The sequence below is a fragment of the Lissotriton helveticus genome, chromosome 1_1, assembly GCF_964261635.1.
Source record: "Lissotriton helveticus chromosome 1_1, aLisHel1.1, whole genome shotgun sequence".
Classification (NCBI taxonomy): Eukaryota; Metazoa; Chordata; class Amphibia; order Caudata; family Salamandridae; genus Lissotriton; species Lissotriton helveticus.
This window is the reverse complement of record NC_136057.1, coordinates 348,306,600-348,327,322: the sequence shown is the minus strand read 5'-3', so window position 1 is coordinate 348,327,322 and position 20,723 is coordinate 348,306,600. Positions and strand designations below refer to the sequence as shown.

The 20,723-nt window shown below is 48.8% G+C and overlaps 1 protein-coding gene across 1 annotated transcript in view; it reads left to right on the top strand.

Annotated features, from left to right (window-relative positions):
* Nucleotides 1–20,723, top strand: part of LRP6 (LDL receptor related protein 6) — a 1,212,873-nt gene that overhangs the window by 962,448 nt on the left and 229,702 nt on the right. The window contains exon 18 of the mRNA XM_078673499.1: nucleotides 8,405–8,641. Coding sequence (XP_078529625.1) covers nucleotides 8,405–8,641 — 237 coding nt within the window. The remainder of the gene's footprint in view (nucleotides 1–8,404; nucleotides 8,642–20,723) is intronic.

Genomic DNA, 20,723 nt, shown 5'->3' with positions numbered 1-20,723 from the left:
ACTCTAGGAATTTGCAATAAATACTGTTGATCAGAGCGCAGAGCTCTGTTAGACTTATAGAGCACAACTAAATTCCTCAGAATGGGAGGCCCCTTATCCTGACGAGTTTTGTGCGCTATACAAAGCGACTTAAATTTAATCATTTCCCGCACCGGGAGCCAATGCAGCGTCTTCAATGCGGGTTTGGCTGACTGCATCCTAGACGAGCTCGTAAGAAGCCTTGCAGCCGCATTTTGGATTTGCTGAAGTTTATTCAGCGTTGCTTCAGGGGAGCCCAGGAAGATGGCGTTACAGTAATCTAACCTAGATACAATAAGCCCCTGAATAAGCAGCTTCTTCGATGTCAACGGAAGAAGGGGCAAAACTTTACGAGCTGCACGGAGGAGCCCAAAACAGACTCCTGCTGTTCGTTTAGCCTGGGTCCTAAAGGAGAGGTCCTGGCCTAACCAAACCCCAAGACTCTTAATCTCCTCTTTAGGACTGGGGAGGTCGCCTAGACACCTGGGCCAAACAGTCGCGGGGAGTGAGGGTCCTTTATGCCCTAGCAGCATTATTTCGGTCTTTGACCCGTTCAGTTTTAGAGCTGATTCACACATCCAGGTGTAGACTGTGGACATGCAAGAATGCAGCGCATCTGGATTTTCCGTCAGCTGGGATAAAGCCACCACCAGCTGAGTATCGACGATTTTAAAACCAAAAGGGGCCACCACATCCTCCAGGGGGGCCATATACACATTGAATAATGTTGGGCTTAGGGAAGAGCCCTGTGGTACACCACACTGGAGGGGGATAGATGTCGACCGTTCACTGCCTTCCCAGACCTGGTACGACCGGTCGCTAAGAAATGACGTAAGCCATTTCAACGCCGCACCTGTGACCCCCAACTCTGACAGCCGATGGATCAACACTTGATGGTTAACAGTGTCGAAAGCCGCACTGAGGTCCAGGAGGATCACTGCCACTGACCCTCCTGAATCCAAAATGCTCCTAGTTTCTTCCACGACTGCCAGCAGGGTGGTGTCCGTGCCCTGACCTGGCCGAAATCCAGTTTGCGAATCACGCAACAGGCAATTGGACTCCAAAAAGAGGGAAAGATGACGATTTACCACCTTTTCAGCAATTTTACCAAGTCCCGGGAGCAGGGAGATGGGCCTGAAATTAGCCAGGTCCGAAGGATCCAGACTCTGCTTTTTCAGGAGGGCTTTCACAACTGCTCTCTTCCAGCTAGGTGGTACCAGGCCTTGGGCCAAGGAGGCATTAATAAGATCCATGATAGGGTCAACAATAATAGTTGACGCCTGTTTCAGGATCCTCATGGGAACCGAATTCCTAGGGGAACCGCTCTTCATGGAGCTCAGTACTTTACGGACCTCGTCTAGCTGAACGAGAGCGCCCCTAGGTTGGCTACCAGTATCTGCTCTCTGGTCCGCCTGCGGCAAGGCACTAAGAATCTTATCTATTTTAGTATGAAAGTAGTTCGCCAGCTCCTCACATTTATTTCCTGGGCTGTAGTGGGTTACTGGGGGCTCGGGAACTCTAAGGAGTTCCTTAACCACTTGGAACATTTCTCTCGAGGAATTCGAGGAGGTATTGATCCTCTCCTCCAAAAATTGTGTCTTAGTGCGGCGAACAGCAGCTTTATACGCTCTTATCGCCGCCCGATATTCCTCTCGATCAGCTTCCCCCCATTCCCTCCTCCAGGCCCGCTCCAGCTTCTTACAACCCTTCCTCAATGTTCTTAGCTCGGGCGTGTACCAGGGGGCAGAGCCCATTCTCTTCTCTCTTTTCAGCACTCTTCTTTTGGGAAGAATGACATCAAGGGAGCTAGTCAGCCACTGATCGAAATTCACGTCGGCCCTTACAGGATCAGGAACTGGAGAAGGGCAGGTACATTCCAGATTGGTGATCCAGTTATCCATCGATAACCTGGACCAAGCTTTTTCTAGGGTATGAACACTAGGGGGGGGGGGGGTGTGACCATTGCTTCCCTTTGCCAAGTTAGGGGGACCAAAAAGTGGTCTGACCACGGAAGGGGACAAGAGGGCATAGCCTTGAGAAAGGAATATTGGTAAAAATCGGGTCAAGCAGGTGGCCCTTAATATGCGTGGGCCCCGAATTTATCAGGTCGATCTCAAAGGCTTTGAAGTCGCCCTGTAAGTCAGCCGCTACAGAGTCCGTAGGGTCATTAAAATGGAGATTGAAATCACCCAGCGCCATAAAGTTGGTAGTGGAGGACGCTGACAGCGTGACTGTTTCCATCAGAGAACTGAAGAAGTTACCCACGCTACCCAGAGGGCGGTATATTGATAGGCCTGAGATCGACAGCGTAGATGAAATCCGCAAAGAGAACTGACAGCTCTCACAGTCCAACACCCCCCCCCCCATTCTGAGCTCTACACCGATATGACTCTCTATATATAATAGCAATACCACCCCCTCACCCCACAGGCCGATCCTGATGGTATATTAGGAAGCCTGGGGGGAGGGCCCGCACCATATTGGCCCCTGAGCAAGATGTAATCCATGTTTCCGTCAGGAACAAAATGTCTAAGGCATGGTCCTGAATAAGGAAATTTATTTCTAGGGAGTGGCTCGGGAGGGAACGGCAATACAACAGGGCCATTTGGAGCCCATTCTTTCCTTTAGATGACTTGCACGAGTGACATCTCTTACATCCGAGGAAAGGTTTGACCCCTTTGTAGATGTACTTACAGGTCATATTTTTCGGGGGCCGTAATGCCATGGGATATTCAGGCTCTGATTCCGATCTTTCAGCCTTTATCCCGAGTCTCGGTCAGGTTGACGCTGCAGCTTCTCTGGCTGATGGCCTCCTGCATCCTTCTGGTGCATCACGCCCGGTAGCGGATGCGGGCTCTGCAGTGGGACCTGAAGTTTCAGTGGGCCCAGCATCAGGGCAACTTGTCCGATCATGTCTTGATCTCGGAGGGCACTGCAAGACAGTTGCAGTGGTGGCTCACGGACCGCGATTGGGTCAGTGGCATATCCCTCTCCCTACCCCACCCGGAGCACGTGGTTGTGACGGATGCGTCCCTCCAGGGCTGGGGAGGCCACATGGGAGAGGCGGAGATTAGAGGCCTCTGGTCTCCGGCGGAGTCCCGGCTCCATATCAACCTTTTGGAGCTGCGGGCGATCCGACTAGCACTGAAGGCATTCCTCCTCTCTGTCCGGGGGAGTGTAGTGCAGGTGTTCACGGACAACACCACCGCCATGTGGTACTGCAACAAACAGGGCGGGGTAGGGTCGTGGACCCTATGCCAGGAGGCTCTGCGCCTCTGGCAGTGGCTGGAACATCAGGGCGTGACCCTGGTGGTTCAACACCTGGCAGGTTCTCTGAATGACAGGGCGGACAAACTCAGCCGTCGGTGCATGATGGATCACGAATGGTGTCTGAACTCTGACGTGGCGCAAGGTCTCTTTCAGCAATGGGGAAAGCCTTGGTTAGATCTATTCGCCACAAAAGAGAACGCGCAATGTCATCAGTTCTGCGCGTTGGAATTTCCAAGGCAGCACTCGCTCGGAGACGCTTTTCGTCGCGAGTGGAGTTGCGGTCTATTGTACGCCTTTCCGCATATACCACTTCTGCCCAGAGTGCTGAAGAAGATCAGGCGCGACCGGGCCCAGGTTATCCTTGTGGCTCCGGACTGGGCACGAAGATACTGGTATCCCGAGCTACTCAGCATGTCAGTCGATCCCCCGATTTGTCTGCCTCTTCTTGTGGACCTTCTGTCGCAGCAGCAGGGGACGGTCCTCCGCCCGAACCTGTCCAGTCTCCACCTACAAGCTTGGAGATTGAGCGGCGGCAGTTGAGGCCATTTGACTTGCCTCCTGAAGTCTGTAATGTCATTCTGGCAGCCAGGCGTCCCTCCACAAAGTCGGTATATGCCTGCAGGTGGAACAGATTTGTGGCGTGGTGCACAGCACAGGCTGTGGATCCACTCTCTGCACCCCTTTCTGAGGTTCTCCTCTTCCTTCTTTCTCTTGCCCAGCAGAGCTCTGCTCAGGGCACTATCAAGGGGTACCTTTCTGTCCTTTCCGCCTTCTTAAGGCTACCTGATCAGCCTTCCTTGTTCAAGTCCCCAATTGTAAATAGGTTTTTGAAGGGCATCACACACATGTTCCCTCCTGTTCCTTTTGTGATGCCCCAGTGGGACTTGAACCTTGTACTTACTTACCTAATGTGTGTTCCCTTTGAGCCGCTCCATAACTGTCCTCTCCGTCTTCTTACTCTGAAGACTGCTTTTCTGGTTGCCATCACCTCTGCCAGGAGAGTGAGTGAGCTCCAGGCTCTTTCTTCCACACCTCCTTTCCTCTCTGTCCATCCGGACAAGGTTGTGTTGCGGACAAGACCCTCTTTCCTGCCCAAGGTTGTCACGGCCTTCCACATCGGGCAGTCAATTACCGTGCCCACCTTCTTTCCGCCTCCGCATCCCTCGAAGGAGGAAGAGAGGCTCCACCGTCTGGACCCAAAACGTGCGCTCTCTTACTATCTGGATCGCACACGCCAGTTCTGGGTGGATGACCAACTCTTTGTTTGTTACGTGGGCGCTAAGAAGGGAAAGGCGGTGCACAAGCAGGCCATCTCTCGGTGGATCATCTTGTGTATCCAGGCTTGTTACTCCTTGGCTAAAAAGGAGCCCCTTGTTGGATTGCGGGCTCATTCCACTCGGGCCACGGCGACTACAATTGCCCTTGCAGGTCATTTGTCAGGCAGCTACGTGGGCCTCGCTGCACACGTTTGCAAGACACTATTGCCTGGACAGTCAAGTCCGGAGGGATGGCTTCTTTGGCCGTTCCGTCCTCCAGGACTTTCTGGTGTGATTATTAGTTCGCAGACCCACCACCGGGGTTGGTATTGCTGGTGTATCTATTCTAAGGTAAGGAATCTATCACTAACGTGTCTCTTTCAGATGCACAAGTTACTACTTGTGTAACGATATATCTGTAAGAGACATTAGTTAGTGATAGATTCCTTACCGACCCACCCATCCTCCCCGTTCTGCGAACCGATATCTAGGGTTAAGGTCATCCCCTTTTAGGGCCCTAGTTTCATGGCACCAGTGTTGGTTCTATCATGGCTCTGCGTATCTGGCGCGGAAAAGCTGTGTATCAGAACTGACGACTGCACGCATGGGCGGCGTCTAAGTACTCCGACGACGTCATTCCGGCGCTAACGACGCCGACGACGGCCGCGGACGACGCCTACCGGCACGCAGGGGTATTGCTACGCAATATCTTCCGGATCCAGTCTGACGCCTGGGGATATTCTAAGGTAAGGAATCTATCACTAACTAATGTCTCTTACAGATATATCGTTACACAAGTAGTAACTTGTGCTTTGATACCAAACTTCCCAGTTTTCAGTAAATCCATTATGGTGCTGTGGAGTTCGTAATGACAAACTCCCAGTACTGTATACTCTTAATGGCATTACTGCACTTACAATGTCTAAGAATTGTCTTGGACTCTGTGTGGGTACAGGGCTCATGCACCTGTACCCTCACCATTGTTATAGTGCACCCAGCTAGATGGGTGGCTGACCTATGCCAGGGCAGTGGGTTGTAGGCATGGCACACAACCAGCCTGCAACGGCAGTTTTTGTGTGTAAAGGTACAGGGCCTCTAAGGGTGGCACAATAAGTGTTATATCACAAGATGTGGGCATAACTACATAAGCATATATATATTGTAAGTGCCAGAAAAGGCATAGAGTACATGTGCTGGGAACTCAATAGCTTGAGTTCCCAGCACCATAATGGCTTCTCTGAGCCTAGGAGAGTTTGGTACCAAACTCCTCCTCTCAAAAGCCCACACTGATGCCAGTGGGAGATTTATTTAAACATGTACTCCAAGGCCACCTCAGAGGTGGCCCCCGAAAACCTACCAACCCTGGTGTGGTCACTGGCTGGCTTTAGGCAGCCTGCCACCACCAGACATGTTTCTGGACCCCTGGGTTGAGAGCCCCTGCTCTGTGGCACCAGAAACAAAGCGCATCCTGGGCAGAGGTGTCACACCTCCTCCCCAGGATGGGCATAGTGCTGCCTTGGTAATGCGTCCCCCCTGTCGCCGCTGCTGCTAGCAGCAGATGGTAGTCCCTGGTTTACATCCTAAGTTTGGGAGGAGAAATCAGCGGGAAGAACTAGGAAGTTTAGGAGGTGTGTCTACCTCTACCTACTCCACCCGTAAGGTAAAGGGGAAGCAGGAGAGGTGAAGTACACCTTTCGGTCGCTGCCATCTTGAAGATGAGAGGGGGTGGAAAATGCTCCAGGAGGGTGGCATAATTGAGGGTGTAGACACCCCAGGTAAGGAGCCCATTGGCACTACCTGTCACTTCCATAAAACAAGCCTAAATCTAGTATTTGGGCGCCTTCCCTGGACCCTGAAGCTAGTTCCTGCTGACCTAAGAAGGATGAATTAGATGCCGTGCAAAGAAGACTGATGGCCACTGACAAGGCCCCAGCCCCGTCTGTCTGGAGCTTCAAAAAACCAGTGAAAAGAACAAAGCATGTCCAGCAGCCAGTGACCTCCACAACCCCTCGGAGGTCTGCCTGCCTTCAAGAAGGACCAGCACTCCCAAGGACAGCGGTTCTGTCCATAAGAAACCAACACAAACGACTCTGGTGACCTCTGGATCCGCTATCCCTGACCACTTTGTATCCGACGCCTCCAGCCTGTGTTCAGGTGACTCAACGATCCAGAAAAGGTACCCCACTAATCCTGAGTCCAAGTTGGTTGAGAAGAGTTGGCGTAAGGGCTAGGGCGGTCGACCTTGAATCTAGGGAACTGGGTTCGAGTCTAGGCAAGGACTCTGAACATCCTGTGCTTCTGGGCAAATCACTTAATCTCCCTGTTCCTAAAAACTAAATTGAATGTGCCCTCATGTAATGCAACTGGTGCTATGTAAAGCGCTCTGATACCCGATGTGGGTCAAGTTTGCGCTATATAAAACTATGTAAAATAAAAAGTCAGCGTTGGCTGACCCTTCATGTACTACATGATGATGCCTGCATCATGACTCCAAAGGCTCTCCCCGACTGGCTCCCGTATGAGAAACCAGATGTAAAAGGTCACCCCTGCACCCAAAGCCCCTGGGCCTCGATCGACTGTGTCCCTACAACATCCCAACTCTGCTGTCGCTGGTTTCCTTTTTGAAGTATCCAGTTTTGTGGCATGCAGCCTGTTTCCCAAACCGAATTTCCCCACTGAATTGCATTAGGCTCCCAACACCCTTTTTGCACCCTGCATCCAGCCGCTGCTGGACAGCTGGTGGTGTATGTTTGTGCTGCCTTGTGACCCCCCCAACCTACCTTCTGGCCCATACTACCACAAATAAAGCCCTGTATACTTCTGGGGGATTCTCTGAACTCTGTGCACGGTATAACCATCTAGTGGTATACTATATAGAGAGACAGCTTCCTTCAGAAGTGAACTCCCACGTCATCAAAGAAAACTCAGCATGCTCTTATTGGATCTTGAATACTTGGTAACCCAATTCAATAGGGTAGCACATTTTTCTTGTGTGTTAACGTTTTGTAACTTAATCTTACAAAATCTTCAGAAGTTAAATTGCAGCACAAACTGCTGTCTGGTTCTCATATCCTCCACCTAACTCAGCTACTTTTAGTAATATCTCCTGTCTGCCTGAGCTATTATTGGTCTTACTTTTTAAGCCCTGTTTCAGAGTGGAAAAAAATACACCATTCTGTTGGTGAACTTCTGTCTTGTTCCAGATAACTTAAAAACAATTCCATGGAATGTGCCCAGGAAAATACCAGTGGTTCAGATTAATTCAAGTATTTCCATCCATTCCTTATTCATCATCTATACAAATTTGTAACATAACCTGTGATTTTCCAGAAGCAGGATTTGAGTTGTGATGGCAACTATGAGTTTCTCACATTTTGAAAGCATTCTAGATTTGTCAGAGAGCATGGACAATTTGGCCATGCTGTTATCTCAAAAGGTTCTTTGCTTCTTATTCCTCTCGACAAATTAATTTGTTTTCTGTATGTGCCATAATTATGCCTCCAGATGTCACAGGAAGGCAGTAATGTACCCTATTGACTGATAGTCCAGTAATGCATACGGTACTTCACATCACTAACTTTGGCTCTGCTACTACAGCTTAGATTTGGCTAGGAGCATCATCTGAACCAAGTGTGAAACGTACTCGAAAACATACAGATGTTGTGGTTTAAGTCTCTGCTTGAAGCCTCTGCATGTGAGATATCTGGTGATCTTTATTTGGCTCAAATTTGTAAAGATTGGGTTCATGAAAGTGCTCATTCACTGATCATGTTGGTTGAAATGGCATTAAAAGAGACTTTATTGTGAGCAAAGTGAAATGTTCTACTCGAATAATCCATAATTGCTTTCATTTTCTTAAGAACCTCCAACGTGCTCCCCTCAGCAGTTTAGTTGTTTAACTGGTGAAATTGACTGCATCCCGGTGGCGTGGCGCTGTGATGGCTTCACAGAGTGTGAGGACCACAGCGATGAACACAACTGCCCGGTCTGTTCAGACTCACAGTACCAGTGTTCGAGTGGACAGTGTATTGATGAGGCCCTTCGATGCAATGGTGATGCCAATTGCCAGGACAAGTCTGATGAGAAAAACTGTGAAGGTAACTTGTCGCAGCTAGTCTTTCTTATCCATCTTCAGTATAAATGATGGTAAAAAGTTGCAAAGATGTTGCATATGTTGAATCTTAACAATCACAGTAACACAATGTGTATATTCATGATGGTTTGCTAGTCCAATATCTTCTGCCTCTTCACCTACCTTCATTTAGTCGTCTGACCCTTCATTGTGTCCAACTGAACTGTTGCTTATATCGTCTTTTAGCTGTTTCTGCCTTTTTCCCACTACTCTTGTTTATTTCTACTGCTTAATATCCTATAATGCCTTCACATTCTAAGTCTGTTCTAGTCTGTGGAACAAAGCATACTGCTTATGCTGGTAATCTTCATTTCAGATATTTCAATGTCTTAATCAGGTCTCTATCCTCATTACTGTGCAGGCACGTTTGAATTTTAACATTTCCTCATAGGACCTATGTTTTGCACAGGGTGCCGTTTGAATGGCCTGCATTGTTCCAGAGACAGTGTGAGTTATGCATAATACTTTAGATGAGGCAGATACTCACTTTGAACTGGTTAGTCTGACAGTACAGTCCTGGTATTAGTTGTCTGTACCTTCATGTATCATTGGATATCCCATATTGTCCAACTGGATGCCTGTGCCCTAATTGCTTATATTGGCACTTGACTGCATGAGTTTACCCTTATTTGATTTATTTTTATTCCAGGATAACAAAGTATACCTCCATTGTAGGAAAGTGCCCATTTTTGACATGGTCCGCCCTACTTTTTGCCCGGTATTTGATGCAATTTTGACTGAAGTGCACTGGGTTCTTGCTAACCAGGTCCCCAGTGCTCGTGCTCTTTTCCTAAAACAAGGTAGCTGTTCGGTTGTACTCCAATTGGCAAGACCTTTAGCACCTCCAAGTCCCAATAAATTGGTACCCCTAGTACCTAGGGCATAGGTACTATAGAGGGGTCCCTAAGGTCTGTAGCATGTATTGTCACCCTGAGGGACCCACCACCAAACTGCCATAGCACGCAGAGTGAAATGGTGCAAATAAAGGTGAAAACACGACGTGCCATGCCCAGATATTGCATGCAATATATGTAAGTCACCCCTACAGTAGGCCTTATACTCTAAGGCAGGGTGCATTAGATTTCATATAAGGACAATTCTGCATCTGCATGTGCTCTCTAGTTCAATTACTTGATAGTACAAGTGAAAAATGAAGCCATCTTAAAAATACGTACTTGGGCACTGGTTATTAAGAGTTCCCCAGCTACATGATGACTTTACTAAAATGTTTGTTATCAAACACCTGTTCTTGCCAGAAGTGGATTTATTAAAATATGTCCCAAAGGGAACTGTAGAAGTGTCCCCTGAGAACCTACGAGCCTCTTAGTGTGCTGGCTGACTGGTATCATCCAGCCTACCACCACAGACTTGGTTCTAACTCCCTGCAGGTGAGCGCTCACGCTCTATGAAGCCAGAAACAATGCCTGTTCTGGGGGTTCATACCTCCAGCAGGATGACTAGTGATTTAACATATGAAGGCCAGGAGCTTCAAAGCCCTTGCCGCCTTTTGATAAGTAACTCCGTCTTCCCCTAGACCTGGGAGATGCCACCCCCTGCCCTGAAGCCCATCTAGCACCAGGACAGGAAAAAAATGTAGCTATGCAATCTAGCGTGTTGCTCTACCAGTCCAGTCACACCCATAAGGTGAGCTGTTTGATGTGCTCCACAAAAAGAGGGCTCCGCCATCTTGATTTTGGTAGAATTAGGAACTCTGGGACAGAGTTATGTCCACTCCCTACAGGAAGAGGTCATATAAGGGGTGACGTGACTCCAGGTGCAAGTAGCCCATTGGCTACTATCCTTCACTCCTCTACTAAATGCAGTATTTAGGTGCCGCCCCTCCCCCTGCCACCAGAAGCCCAGAATCACCGGATTAAAGGACAAAGAATAGCTGAAGAGGCGAGAACTGTTGACTACCCATAGACTTTTGCCACTAAACCCTCCCTGCCAGCTCCTGTCCCATCAATCGCAGAGAACCTGACGCGTCCTGCTGTGCATCCTCTAAAAGGCTTGTAGGGGTGCCAGTACTGCACCAACCAGCCAGCATCTCACTACACGGACTGACAGCAGCGTCTGGTCCACTGACGCAGCAGCCACCCAGGATGAGCAGGGGTGGGGAATTTCTATCTCCCGACGCCCGAGACATCTAGATTTCTTACAAGGGCAAGAGGTTTTCATTTGTAACTTGTCCAAAGGACAAGTAGACAGTCTTTTGCTTTCTCCCCGAGGCTCTTGTGTGGCTTCCATGCCCTCCCCTGGTCCTTTCATTTTTTTCGCGATGCAGCTCCAGAACACAGACATCACTGGAATGTAAGAGGCTGCCTTAAGGGCCTCATGGCTCCTGCTCTAACTTTAACCTTGTGACCCCCCTGCCTTTTATTCTGTACTTTACCCTTGGGCCTCAAATAGGCCCCAAGATCCCTCCTCACCCTTGCCTCTGGGGGCCTAGGATAAAGCTCATGCTTTCCCTTCGTGCAGCCCCTGCACAACCCTCCTTTACACTTTGCTTTGCCTGTACGTTTCACTCAGTGCCTGTACTTGCTATCCCCACCCCACCCCCGTCTGCTGCCCCCTCTGACTACCCTGACCTGCTCCCCTTGGCCTCTCATATTTTTCCCGCATCCAGGGCTTACATTAAAGTTAATAAATGTGCCCATGTGGAATTGATGCAATCCTCAGGCGCACCTTCATGTCTCTCCTTGCACTGGGCCTCTCTACTCACTTTGTGCGTGCACCAGGGGCATCTTAACACGCCGCTGTAGCACCTACAGCAGCTGTGGAGTTCTTAATGGGCCACTTCTTTCTGCAGGTCCAGACAAAGGTTCATAATTAACCTGAAATGGTGGATGGATATATACATGGATGAATGAGTGAAAGGATGTATGTAAGAATGGATGAGTGAAAAAATGGATGGATGAGTGAAATAGTGAGTGAAAAGATGGGGTGAAAGTGGATGGATGAGTGAAAGGATGGATGCAAGGATGGATGAGTAAACGAATTGATGAATGAGTGAAATAGTGAGTGAAAAGATGGGGTGAAAGTGGATGGATGAGTGAAAGGATGGATGGTTGAATAAAAGGGTGGATTGATGGATGAGAGAAAGAGTGGATGAATAGCTGATGGATGGGTGGATGGCTGATGGAGTGGATGTTTGGGTGGATGGATGGCTGGGTGGACGGATGGATAGATGGGTGGAAAGATGGATAGATTGATGGGTGGAAAGATGGATAGATTGATGGGAGGAAGGATGGATAGACTGATGGGTGGATAGTTGAGTGAAATGGTGGATGGAGGGATGAGTGAAAGGGAGGATGGATATGAGTGAAACGGTGGATGAATATGAGTGAAAAGGAGGATGGATGGGGTGAAAGACGGAAGAGCAAAAGGATGGATGGAGGGATGAGTGAAAGGGTTGATGGATAGGAGTGGAAAGGAGGATGGAAGGGTGAAAGATGGAAGGGCAAAAGGATGGCTGGATGGAGGGATGAGTGAAAGGGTGGATGGAGGGGTGAAAGTGGATGGATGTATGGATGAGCGAAAGGATGGATGGATTTATGAATGGAAGAAAGGGTGGATGGATGCGTTTGAATGATAGATTTGGAGCTGGAAGGATTAATTGGGCCCCAAGGGCATCGTGAACCACTCGCTTTAGCAGCTACAGTGGAGGTGGAGCTCTTGATGAGCCTCTTCTGTCTGCAGCTCAGCAGACAAAGGCCTATAATTAACGTGTAAGGGTGAGTGAGTGAAAAGATGGATGTGTGGGTGAAAGGGTAGATAGATGAGTGAAAGTGTGCTTCCTAGATGGATGAATGAGTGAAAGGATGGATGATAGGGATGGTGGATGGACGATGGATATGTTGAAGAAGGAAAGGGTGAAAAGATAGATGGATTGCAGGGTGGATGGATCAGTAAGTAAAAGGAAGGATGAGTGAAAGGGTAAATTGATGGATGAGCGGAAGGATGGAAGAGTGAAAGGGTAAATTGATGGATGAGCGGAAGAATGGGTGAGGGAAAGGATGGACAGATGGCTGAGATGGATGGATATGTTTGGGGATGGATGGGTAGATTTGGATATGGATGTGTGGATGGATGAATTGACAAACAGAATAGTGAAAGGCTGATGAAAGAATGCATGGAAGCCAATGTAAAGGTGAAATGCTAGATATCAGTGGGTGAATGAAAGGGTGAATGGGTAGATCTGCAGAACAGAGGCAAAATAAGGAAATCACTAGTATTCAAATCCTTCTATACTATAAGCCTGACATAACCAGAGAGGCTATTATCCGAGCTCTTATATAATGAGCGCTGCCAATTTTTGATGGTGCGCGACATGATGGCACCAAAGGGACAAGTGGATTTTGTACAGGACAAGTAGATTTATGAAGCTACCTGTCCTATGGACAAGTAGATATTTTAATAAATTCCACACCCCTGATGAGGTCACCGTGCTCCAGAGGGTCAGATCTATCTCCCCACCAAGTTCGGAGATGCCAGGAGCCACCCTGAAGCAATACCCCGAGTACTGCACCCCTTGCAGCACCCAAAACTTGTTTGAGTCCAATCCGGACTCCAACACCGCAGAGACCGAACAGCCGACAAGGGACGTCACCACACCTGAAACAAGGCACGAGGTACCAGCTGTCCTAATTAGTTCCCCTCTGCAGGTCTGACCGAGGGTAGTGAGCGTCTTCGACGCACAAGAACAGCTGAACGACTGTGCCCCTTTGCTCCAAAGACCCTCACAAACTGAACCCCTGTTGGAAGCTCCCAGGCTTGTCCCCATGTCCTCCTATGCAGCCTGTTTCTATGTGCGCCCCCCTTCCTTGTCTACAGTGCAATGCGCAAGGCTACTAACCCGTCCAGCACCTCTGCACCCAGACACTCCAGGGCAGGTAATGCCATACTGCTAGTGGATCTTGTGACCTTGACCCCCCCTGGGTAGCATAAGTCCTGAAGGGAACCCCCGAAATAATTGTGAATAGTTTTTGTTTTGTTTTTTAAATATCTTTTATTGATTATACAGTATAATCAGAGACATTTCCTACATAATATATATTGTAGAGCAATAAACAATGTTGGACACTTAGTATAAACCCATTTTACCTTTCTCCCACCCCACTTGTACAGTTCAGGCATGGTTGAATACATATTTGTGTCTTAACTACATATGTATAAGTTACATTCCAGTATCTCAATATTCTGCTGATCATTTTGATAGCCTGAGAATCTATGCCCCAGGCAAGTATTTGCAAATCTCAGATTAGACCGGAGTAGCTATACCACTTTTGTGTACCCCCCTGTTATTTATATATACTCAGGTTCCACATCTGACATTATCTTGCTTGCATGTAGCACTAAGAACATCTGTCTCCATGCCAGGAGGTCATACTCCAGCCTGTCATCTCTCTGTACATTTGTCAGTCGGACCGCTTCAGCCACTGCCCATTCAGACATATCCTTCAACCACTCAGCATATGTAGGTGGTGTCCATTCATCCACTTGATGGCTATCTAACGCTTGGTTAGTACCATCCCCCAACATTAGGAATTTGCAGCTGAGGGAAGGAAGCAGGCCCAGCAGTACCTCTCAGGTGTACCTTCCTTCTCTCAACCAGTGGCCTGTTTTAAGCTCTGGAGGACCTAGCTCCAGTAGAGTATAATTTATGTGCAGCGTGATACCATGTGTAAAAAATCCGCTTCCAGCGCTCCTCAGCGTGGGCACTATTCCTATCTTGTAGGGTGTAAATGGTATGAAGGGTTTTCGGGATGAGGTATAGTTGATGTATATAGTTATATTGTATACGTTTAAAGAGAGCATGGGAGCTCACCGTACGAGTTCCTTGATCTACCGTGCCCCAGTCCCACATTATCAATTCTTCTTCTAGCCCTTCAGCCCATAGAGTGTGCAATTTTATTACTGGAGTTTTCCCGCAGCGCTCTGTATATGAGCATGATAAGTCGGCCGGCCACTGGTCCATGTCCAATAGTGTGTTTGGGATGGTATGGGCTCATCTGGGAAACTATTGCTTTATCTCAAGTAATTCATTTGCCCCCTAGATACAGATCTAGCACTTTGCATCCCCCGTCCCTCCATTTTCGCATTGACATAGTGGTTTCGATTTCCAGGAATGGTTTAAGCATCCATATTTACGTGTCTCATGCATATGGGGCCCTACGTATGACAGCCCTAACAACCCGTTTCCATATTGGCACATTTGCCTGATCAGATAGGGGCACATGTGCGGAACACGCGCCCCACACATGAGGAGCTCTGGGAGTCTGCAGCGCCCTTCCGGCCGGCGAGGACTCTTCTCCCAATTATTTCATTTGTCAAACCAGTGGACCGTGTGTTGGAGTTGGGCTGCCATATAATATACTTCCAGGTTAGGGAGTTCGATGCACCCCTCTCCCATGTTTGTTGTAACATGTGTATGTGAGAAAGTGCCCTCTTTCTGCATGGTTGTCCCCACTTTGTGCTGAACTGCTGAGGTGCTTTGACTGAGTGTGCCCTGGGCTCCTGCCAATCAAATACCCATGGCCTAGGTTCTTTCCCTAAAACTGCATTGGATACCAACCCAATTGGTACACTCTGGCCACAGGTCAGTCCCTGGTAAATGGTACCACAGGTACCCAGGGGACTGTGACCAGGGAAGGCCTCTAAGGGCTGCAGCACTTATTGTGCCACCCTTAGAGGCCCTGTACCTGTATAATCACACACTGCCTTTGCAGGCTGCGTGTTTTGGTGCAGAGCGAAGTGAAGAGTCGACATGGCACACATCCCTATGTGCCATGCCTATAACCCACTACTCTGGCATAGGTCAGTCACCCCTCTAGCTGATTGCACTATACCAGTGGTGAGGGTACAGGTGCATGAGCCCTATACCCCTACAGTGTCTAAATCAGTCCTTAGACATTGTAAGTGCAGTGCTGTCATTCAGAGTATATAGTGCTGGGAGTTTGTCCTTTCGAACTCCACAGTACCATAATGGCTGCACTGAAAACTGAGTAGTTTGGTATCAAACTTATCAGCACATTTAAACCCACACTGATGCCAGTGTGGGATATGATGAAAAATGCACAAAGAGGGCATCTTTAAGATGCCCCCTGAAAAACGACCTACCACTAGTGTCCAGGCTGAGTCGCTGCTTTAAGCTGCCACCACCGGACAGGTTTCTGGACCCCTGGGTCGAGAACCTGCTGCTCTCAGGGAACTGAAACAAGGCACGAGGTACCAAGCTTCCTCCTCCAGGCTGGGCAGGGTCATCAAAGGGGAAGCTTCAAAGGCTTGCTGCCTTTGTGAGCTTCCCCAGCCCTTTTGCTGCTTCCAGCAACTGGTCACCACCTGTTCTGACCCCCACTTTGGGCGGGAGCACTGTTGGAAATACCAAGTGAGGAAGGGAGGTGTGCTCACCTCTGCCCTCCCCACCCCTCAGGTGGGTAGGCGAGGTGAAGCACAACTCTGTCCCCACCATCTTGGCGATGGAGGGACCTGTCTCCATGCCAGGAGGTCATCCTCCAGCCGGTCATCTCTCCGTACATTTTTCAGTCTGACCTCTTCAGCCACTGTCCATTCAGACATATCCCTCAACCACTCAGCACATCTAGAGCACTGGAGGGTGACATAATAGGGGGTGTATCCACCCCAGGGAAGGGACCCATTGGTCCCAACCTTTTACCTACCTATAACGCCCCTAAATCTAGTATTTAGGGGCACCCCCGGAACCAAGCTTCCTCAGACAAGAAACTACAAGAAGAAAAGAAGTAGGCGGACTGAACAGCCATGCCAAAGCTAAGAAGAGTAGGACGCCCGCTGACTTGGCCGCAGCCCTACTGGCCTGTTCCCACCTCAAACCTGCAGAAGCGAAACTCCGGTGTGTCCGGCAGCCAGCAGCCTCAAGAACCCAGAGGACCTGCTGTGCCTTCAATAGAAAAGACTGTCTCCCGTGAACACCGGATTTGTTCACCAATAGACTCCAGCTCTGACCAGATCCGCGAGTCTGCACCCGACATCCACAGCCCGAGTTAGTGTCCCAACACCACGAAAAGGTCTCCCTGGCGATCCTGACCCGAGACCTGGTGATCCCTGACCTGCCTCAAGTCTCCAGCTGATGCCTGCAGCCTCAAACTGGAAGGTCCCCCCAACCGCGACCAGGAGCTGGTAAGTTCCGACCCTAAAAGGCACCCCTTCAACTGACGCCCCTGGCCTTGGGTGGCCCACCCAAAGGTGCCTAACCAATGCCCAGCATCCCAACTTAACTCTCCAAGTGGTGGTCTCACTCCGAAGACCTTCGTCCCCGAGCCTGCAGTTTGTTTGCAAACCGGAGCTTCCATTGAAAGCTACAGGGAGCCCAATGGGCACTGTGCACCAGCCGCCCCAGTCCCACTGAGTGTGCACCTTTTGTGCTGGCTTGAACCCCCATTTGCCCTGAGCTTAAGTCTAGGAGCTTTGCTCCCACAACCTTGTGGCCTGCTCGTCAGCAGCCACCAAACAGAGGCCCCCTATCGGATCACATTGGGCCTCAGCACTCTGCACCCGGCCCACCTAGTGCTGCTGAGGGTGTAACAAGAGTACATGCTTGACCCTGGGGGACCCCTGAGTCTAACCCCAGAATACCAACTCCCACAACCGGATACTTACCTTTGAACCGATAACCCTATGTTCGAGGCATACGGGCTACAGACCACACACTTTTGCATTAGATCACCATCTGGTGGTGGGCCCGGATGATTACACTTTGTTGTTGTCTTGGAAGAGTCTTTGTCTGCTGGGTGACTCCTCCCTTAAACCGTAGTGCGCATGGGCATCGACTCCATCCTCAGATTGTTTTTTTCCGCCATCGGGCTCGGATGTGTTCATCGTTTGGTCCCATTATCGATCTCTTTTCCAATCCATAAGTCAATCTACAACATCAAGATCGTCTTCAACACTGATTCCGGTTGCCTGCGTCGAAGAGAGAATCCACTTCTCCATTCCAGTGCTCGTCTGGGCCGTTGGGCCCAACTGCGTCATTGGGCCTTTGGCACATGGAAAGAACACCGTTCAAGAAGTGCCATCAGTGTGGACACAAGTTTCCCCACACCGACCTGCAAGAGGTTTGCAGCTTGTGCTTGTCTCCAGAGCACGAGAGTCGAGACTGTGAGGCCTGCGCTTCGTTCCGGTTCAAGAAGACAATCAGGGACCGTCGAGCTCGAAGAGCTATGGAGCAGTCATCGTCGTCGACACCAGACCTCATCATAGACGAGGCACCGATTTGACGTCAAACAACAGCAAGAAGATGTCGCTTCCGAGGCAGAAGAGTCCGCTTTCGGAGCTGAGGATCGATCCGAAGATGATGATCTTCTTCTAGCTGGTCAACAGGTCGTGAGTAAGAGCGTCGACACTGTTAACCTCCCCATTCCCGGATAGGCTTCGGTTCCACCCCCACCTTCGGGTCCGGGTGCACACCGATCGAAAACTTCCGACGCCCCGCCTTCGGGCTCGGCAGCGAAGAGTCAGACCATCGGTCCAGAAAAACAGAAAGTGCTTAAGCCAATGTCCGCACCGGCACCAAGACGCCCTTCGATACTGAGGGTTAGCAAACTGAAACCGAAACCAAGTTCGGCACTGAAAGAGGTTCCAAGAGTTACCAAAACAAAAACTACTTCGGTACCTAAAAAGTCAGACCCGAAAGCGGTTTCCATAACTAAACACATTTCGGCACCAAGAATGGACGAGTCTAAACACTCAGCAGCCAAAGCTTCAGATCCAAAAAGCGTAGATCCAAGAAAAAAGCAAGATAAATCTTCGGAATCGAAAGCAAGACCCGTTCCAAAGATAATAGACACTGTGAAAGCTAAATCTGACGGCTCCTAACCACATAAATCTACGCCGAAGAAAGATTTACCTGTTGAAGAGCTTTTCCAGCCTGATGTAAGGCAAAAGACTCATCCACAAACTGGACAAATATATACAGTACCTGAAAAGAGGAAAGTGGACTGTCCTAAAACATCTCCTGTTCCTCCAAAGAAGCATATTCAGGCTTTACCCACAAGACCTCCTTCACCACAAGTAGAAATACTAGATATTTCTCCTGCACACTCACCAGTTAGTACACATAGTATGATACCACAGGAGGAGGATTATGGGGATACATACTCTCAACACAGTTATCAACAAATAGAGGACATTGATGAGCCAGATGATATGGCTGGGTCATCAGGTGACCCATGGGAAGATTACAATGCACCAGATCTACCACAAGACGAGGCATACCTGTCTAGACCATCTCCACCAGATGACACCATTGGGTTCACACAGCTCAAACATAGAGCAGCTACTTTCCATGGAGTAGACCTGCATACAGATCCAATAGAATAGTATTTTCTTATGGATACACTGTTAACATCACATAAAACCACTACCAATACTGAATGGAGTGGTAAGACATGCACCAGAAATATTTAAAGACCCAGTCAGGGCCAGGGTAATTAACCCCAGACTGGAAAAGAAATATAAAGCGGCTCCCTCGGATCCGGCATACATTAAGGGACAGTTGCCACTAGATTCACTGGTAGTGTCAAATGCGAGAAAGAGAGCCAATTCGCAGTCAACAGGGGATGCTCCACCCCTGACAAAGAATCAAAGCTTCTAGATGCCTCAGGGAAGCGCACACTATCACAAGCTGCTAATATATGGAGGATTGCTAACACTCAAGCTCTGTTAGCAAGATACGACAGAGCTCATTATGATGAGCTAGAGTCTCTCATGCAACACCTGCCAGAACAATATAAGGCTAGGGCTGCTGATTTAATACAAGAGGGAAAGGTTATAACTAATACCTCCATAAGATGTGCACTAGACACTGCAGATACAGCATCTAGAGCAGTTAATACAGGGGTACTGTTGCGTAGGCATGCATGGCTAAGAATCTCGAAATTCAAACCAGAGGTACAAGCCAGTATACTAAACCAGCCATTTAACCAACAACATCTTTTCGGTCCAAATGTAGATAGTGTGCTAGAAAAAATTAAAAAAGACACGGATACGGCAAAATCAATGGGCGCTTTACAAACACAAGCCCATAGACCTTCCTTTCGTCGCTCCTCCTATAGGGGTGCATCAAAAGGCTTCCATGCTGACAATACCTCCTCTACTTACAAATAGACCTATACTATAGAGGAAATAATAATAAAGGCAGAGGCAACAACAATCGCAACGCCTCTACTCCCTAACATTGACTTCCCTTCCATCCACCCAGACCATTCCACTCCGGTGGGGGGAAGATTACAACAGTTCCTACCTGTCTGGAACTCCATCACCACAGACAGGTGGGTGAGACAAATAATTCAGTCAGGTTATTGCCTGGAGCTCACTTCCACTCCTCCAACAATACCACCCAGACAACGTCCTATGTCACAAGAGCACCTCTTACTACTAAGGCAAGAGGTAGAATCACTACTGCAAAAGAATGCAATAGAACCAGTACCAAGGGAACACCAAAACACAGGGGTTTACTCCCTTTATTTTCCCATACCCAAGAAGGACGGGTCTCTCAGACCAATTTTAAATCTAAGACCCATAAACCAGTACATACATTCAGACCACTTTCATATGGTCACATTACAACAAGTTTTACCGTTACTAGAAAAAGGGGACTTCCTTGCCACATTAGACCTCAAAGACGCCTACTTCCACATTCCCATTCATCAGTCTCACAGAAAGTACCTAAGATTCGTGCTAGAAGGTCAGCATTACCAATTGAAGGTGCTCCCCTTCGGAGTGACAACAGCACCTCGAGTATTCACAAAGTGCCTAGCGGTAGTAGCAGCACACTTAAGAAGGGACAACATTCATGTATTCCCATATTTAGACGACTGGCTAATAAAATCCAAGTCATACAACCAATGTGTACAGCACACGCATCAAACAGTCTGCCTGCTGCACAAGTTGAGGTTTACAGTAAATCAAAACAAGTCACATCTACAACCGTCCCTATCTCAGCAGTACCTAGGGGCCACAATTGATACCTCCAAGGCAGTAGTGTATCCCAACTTAATAAGAATACAAGC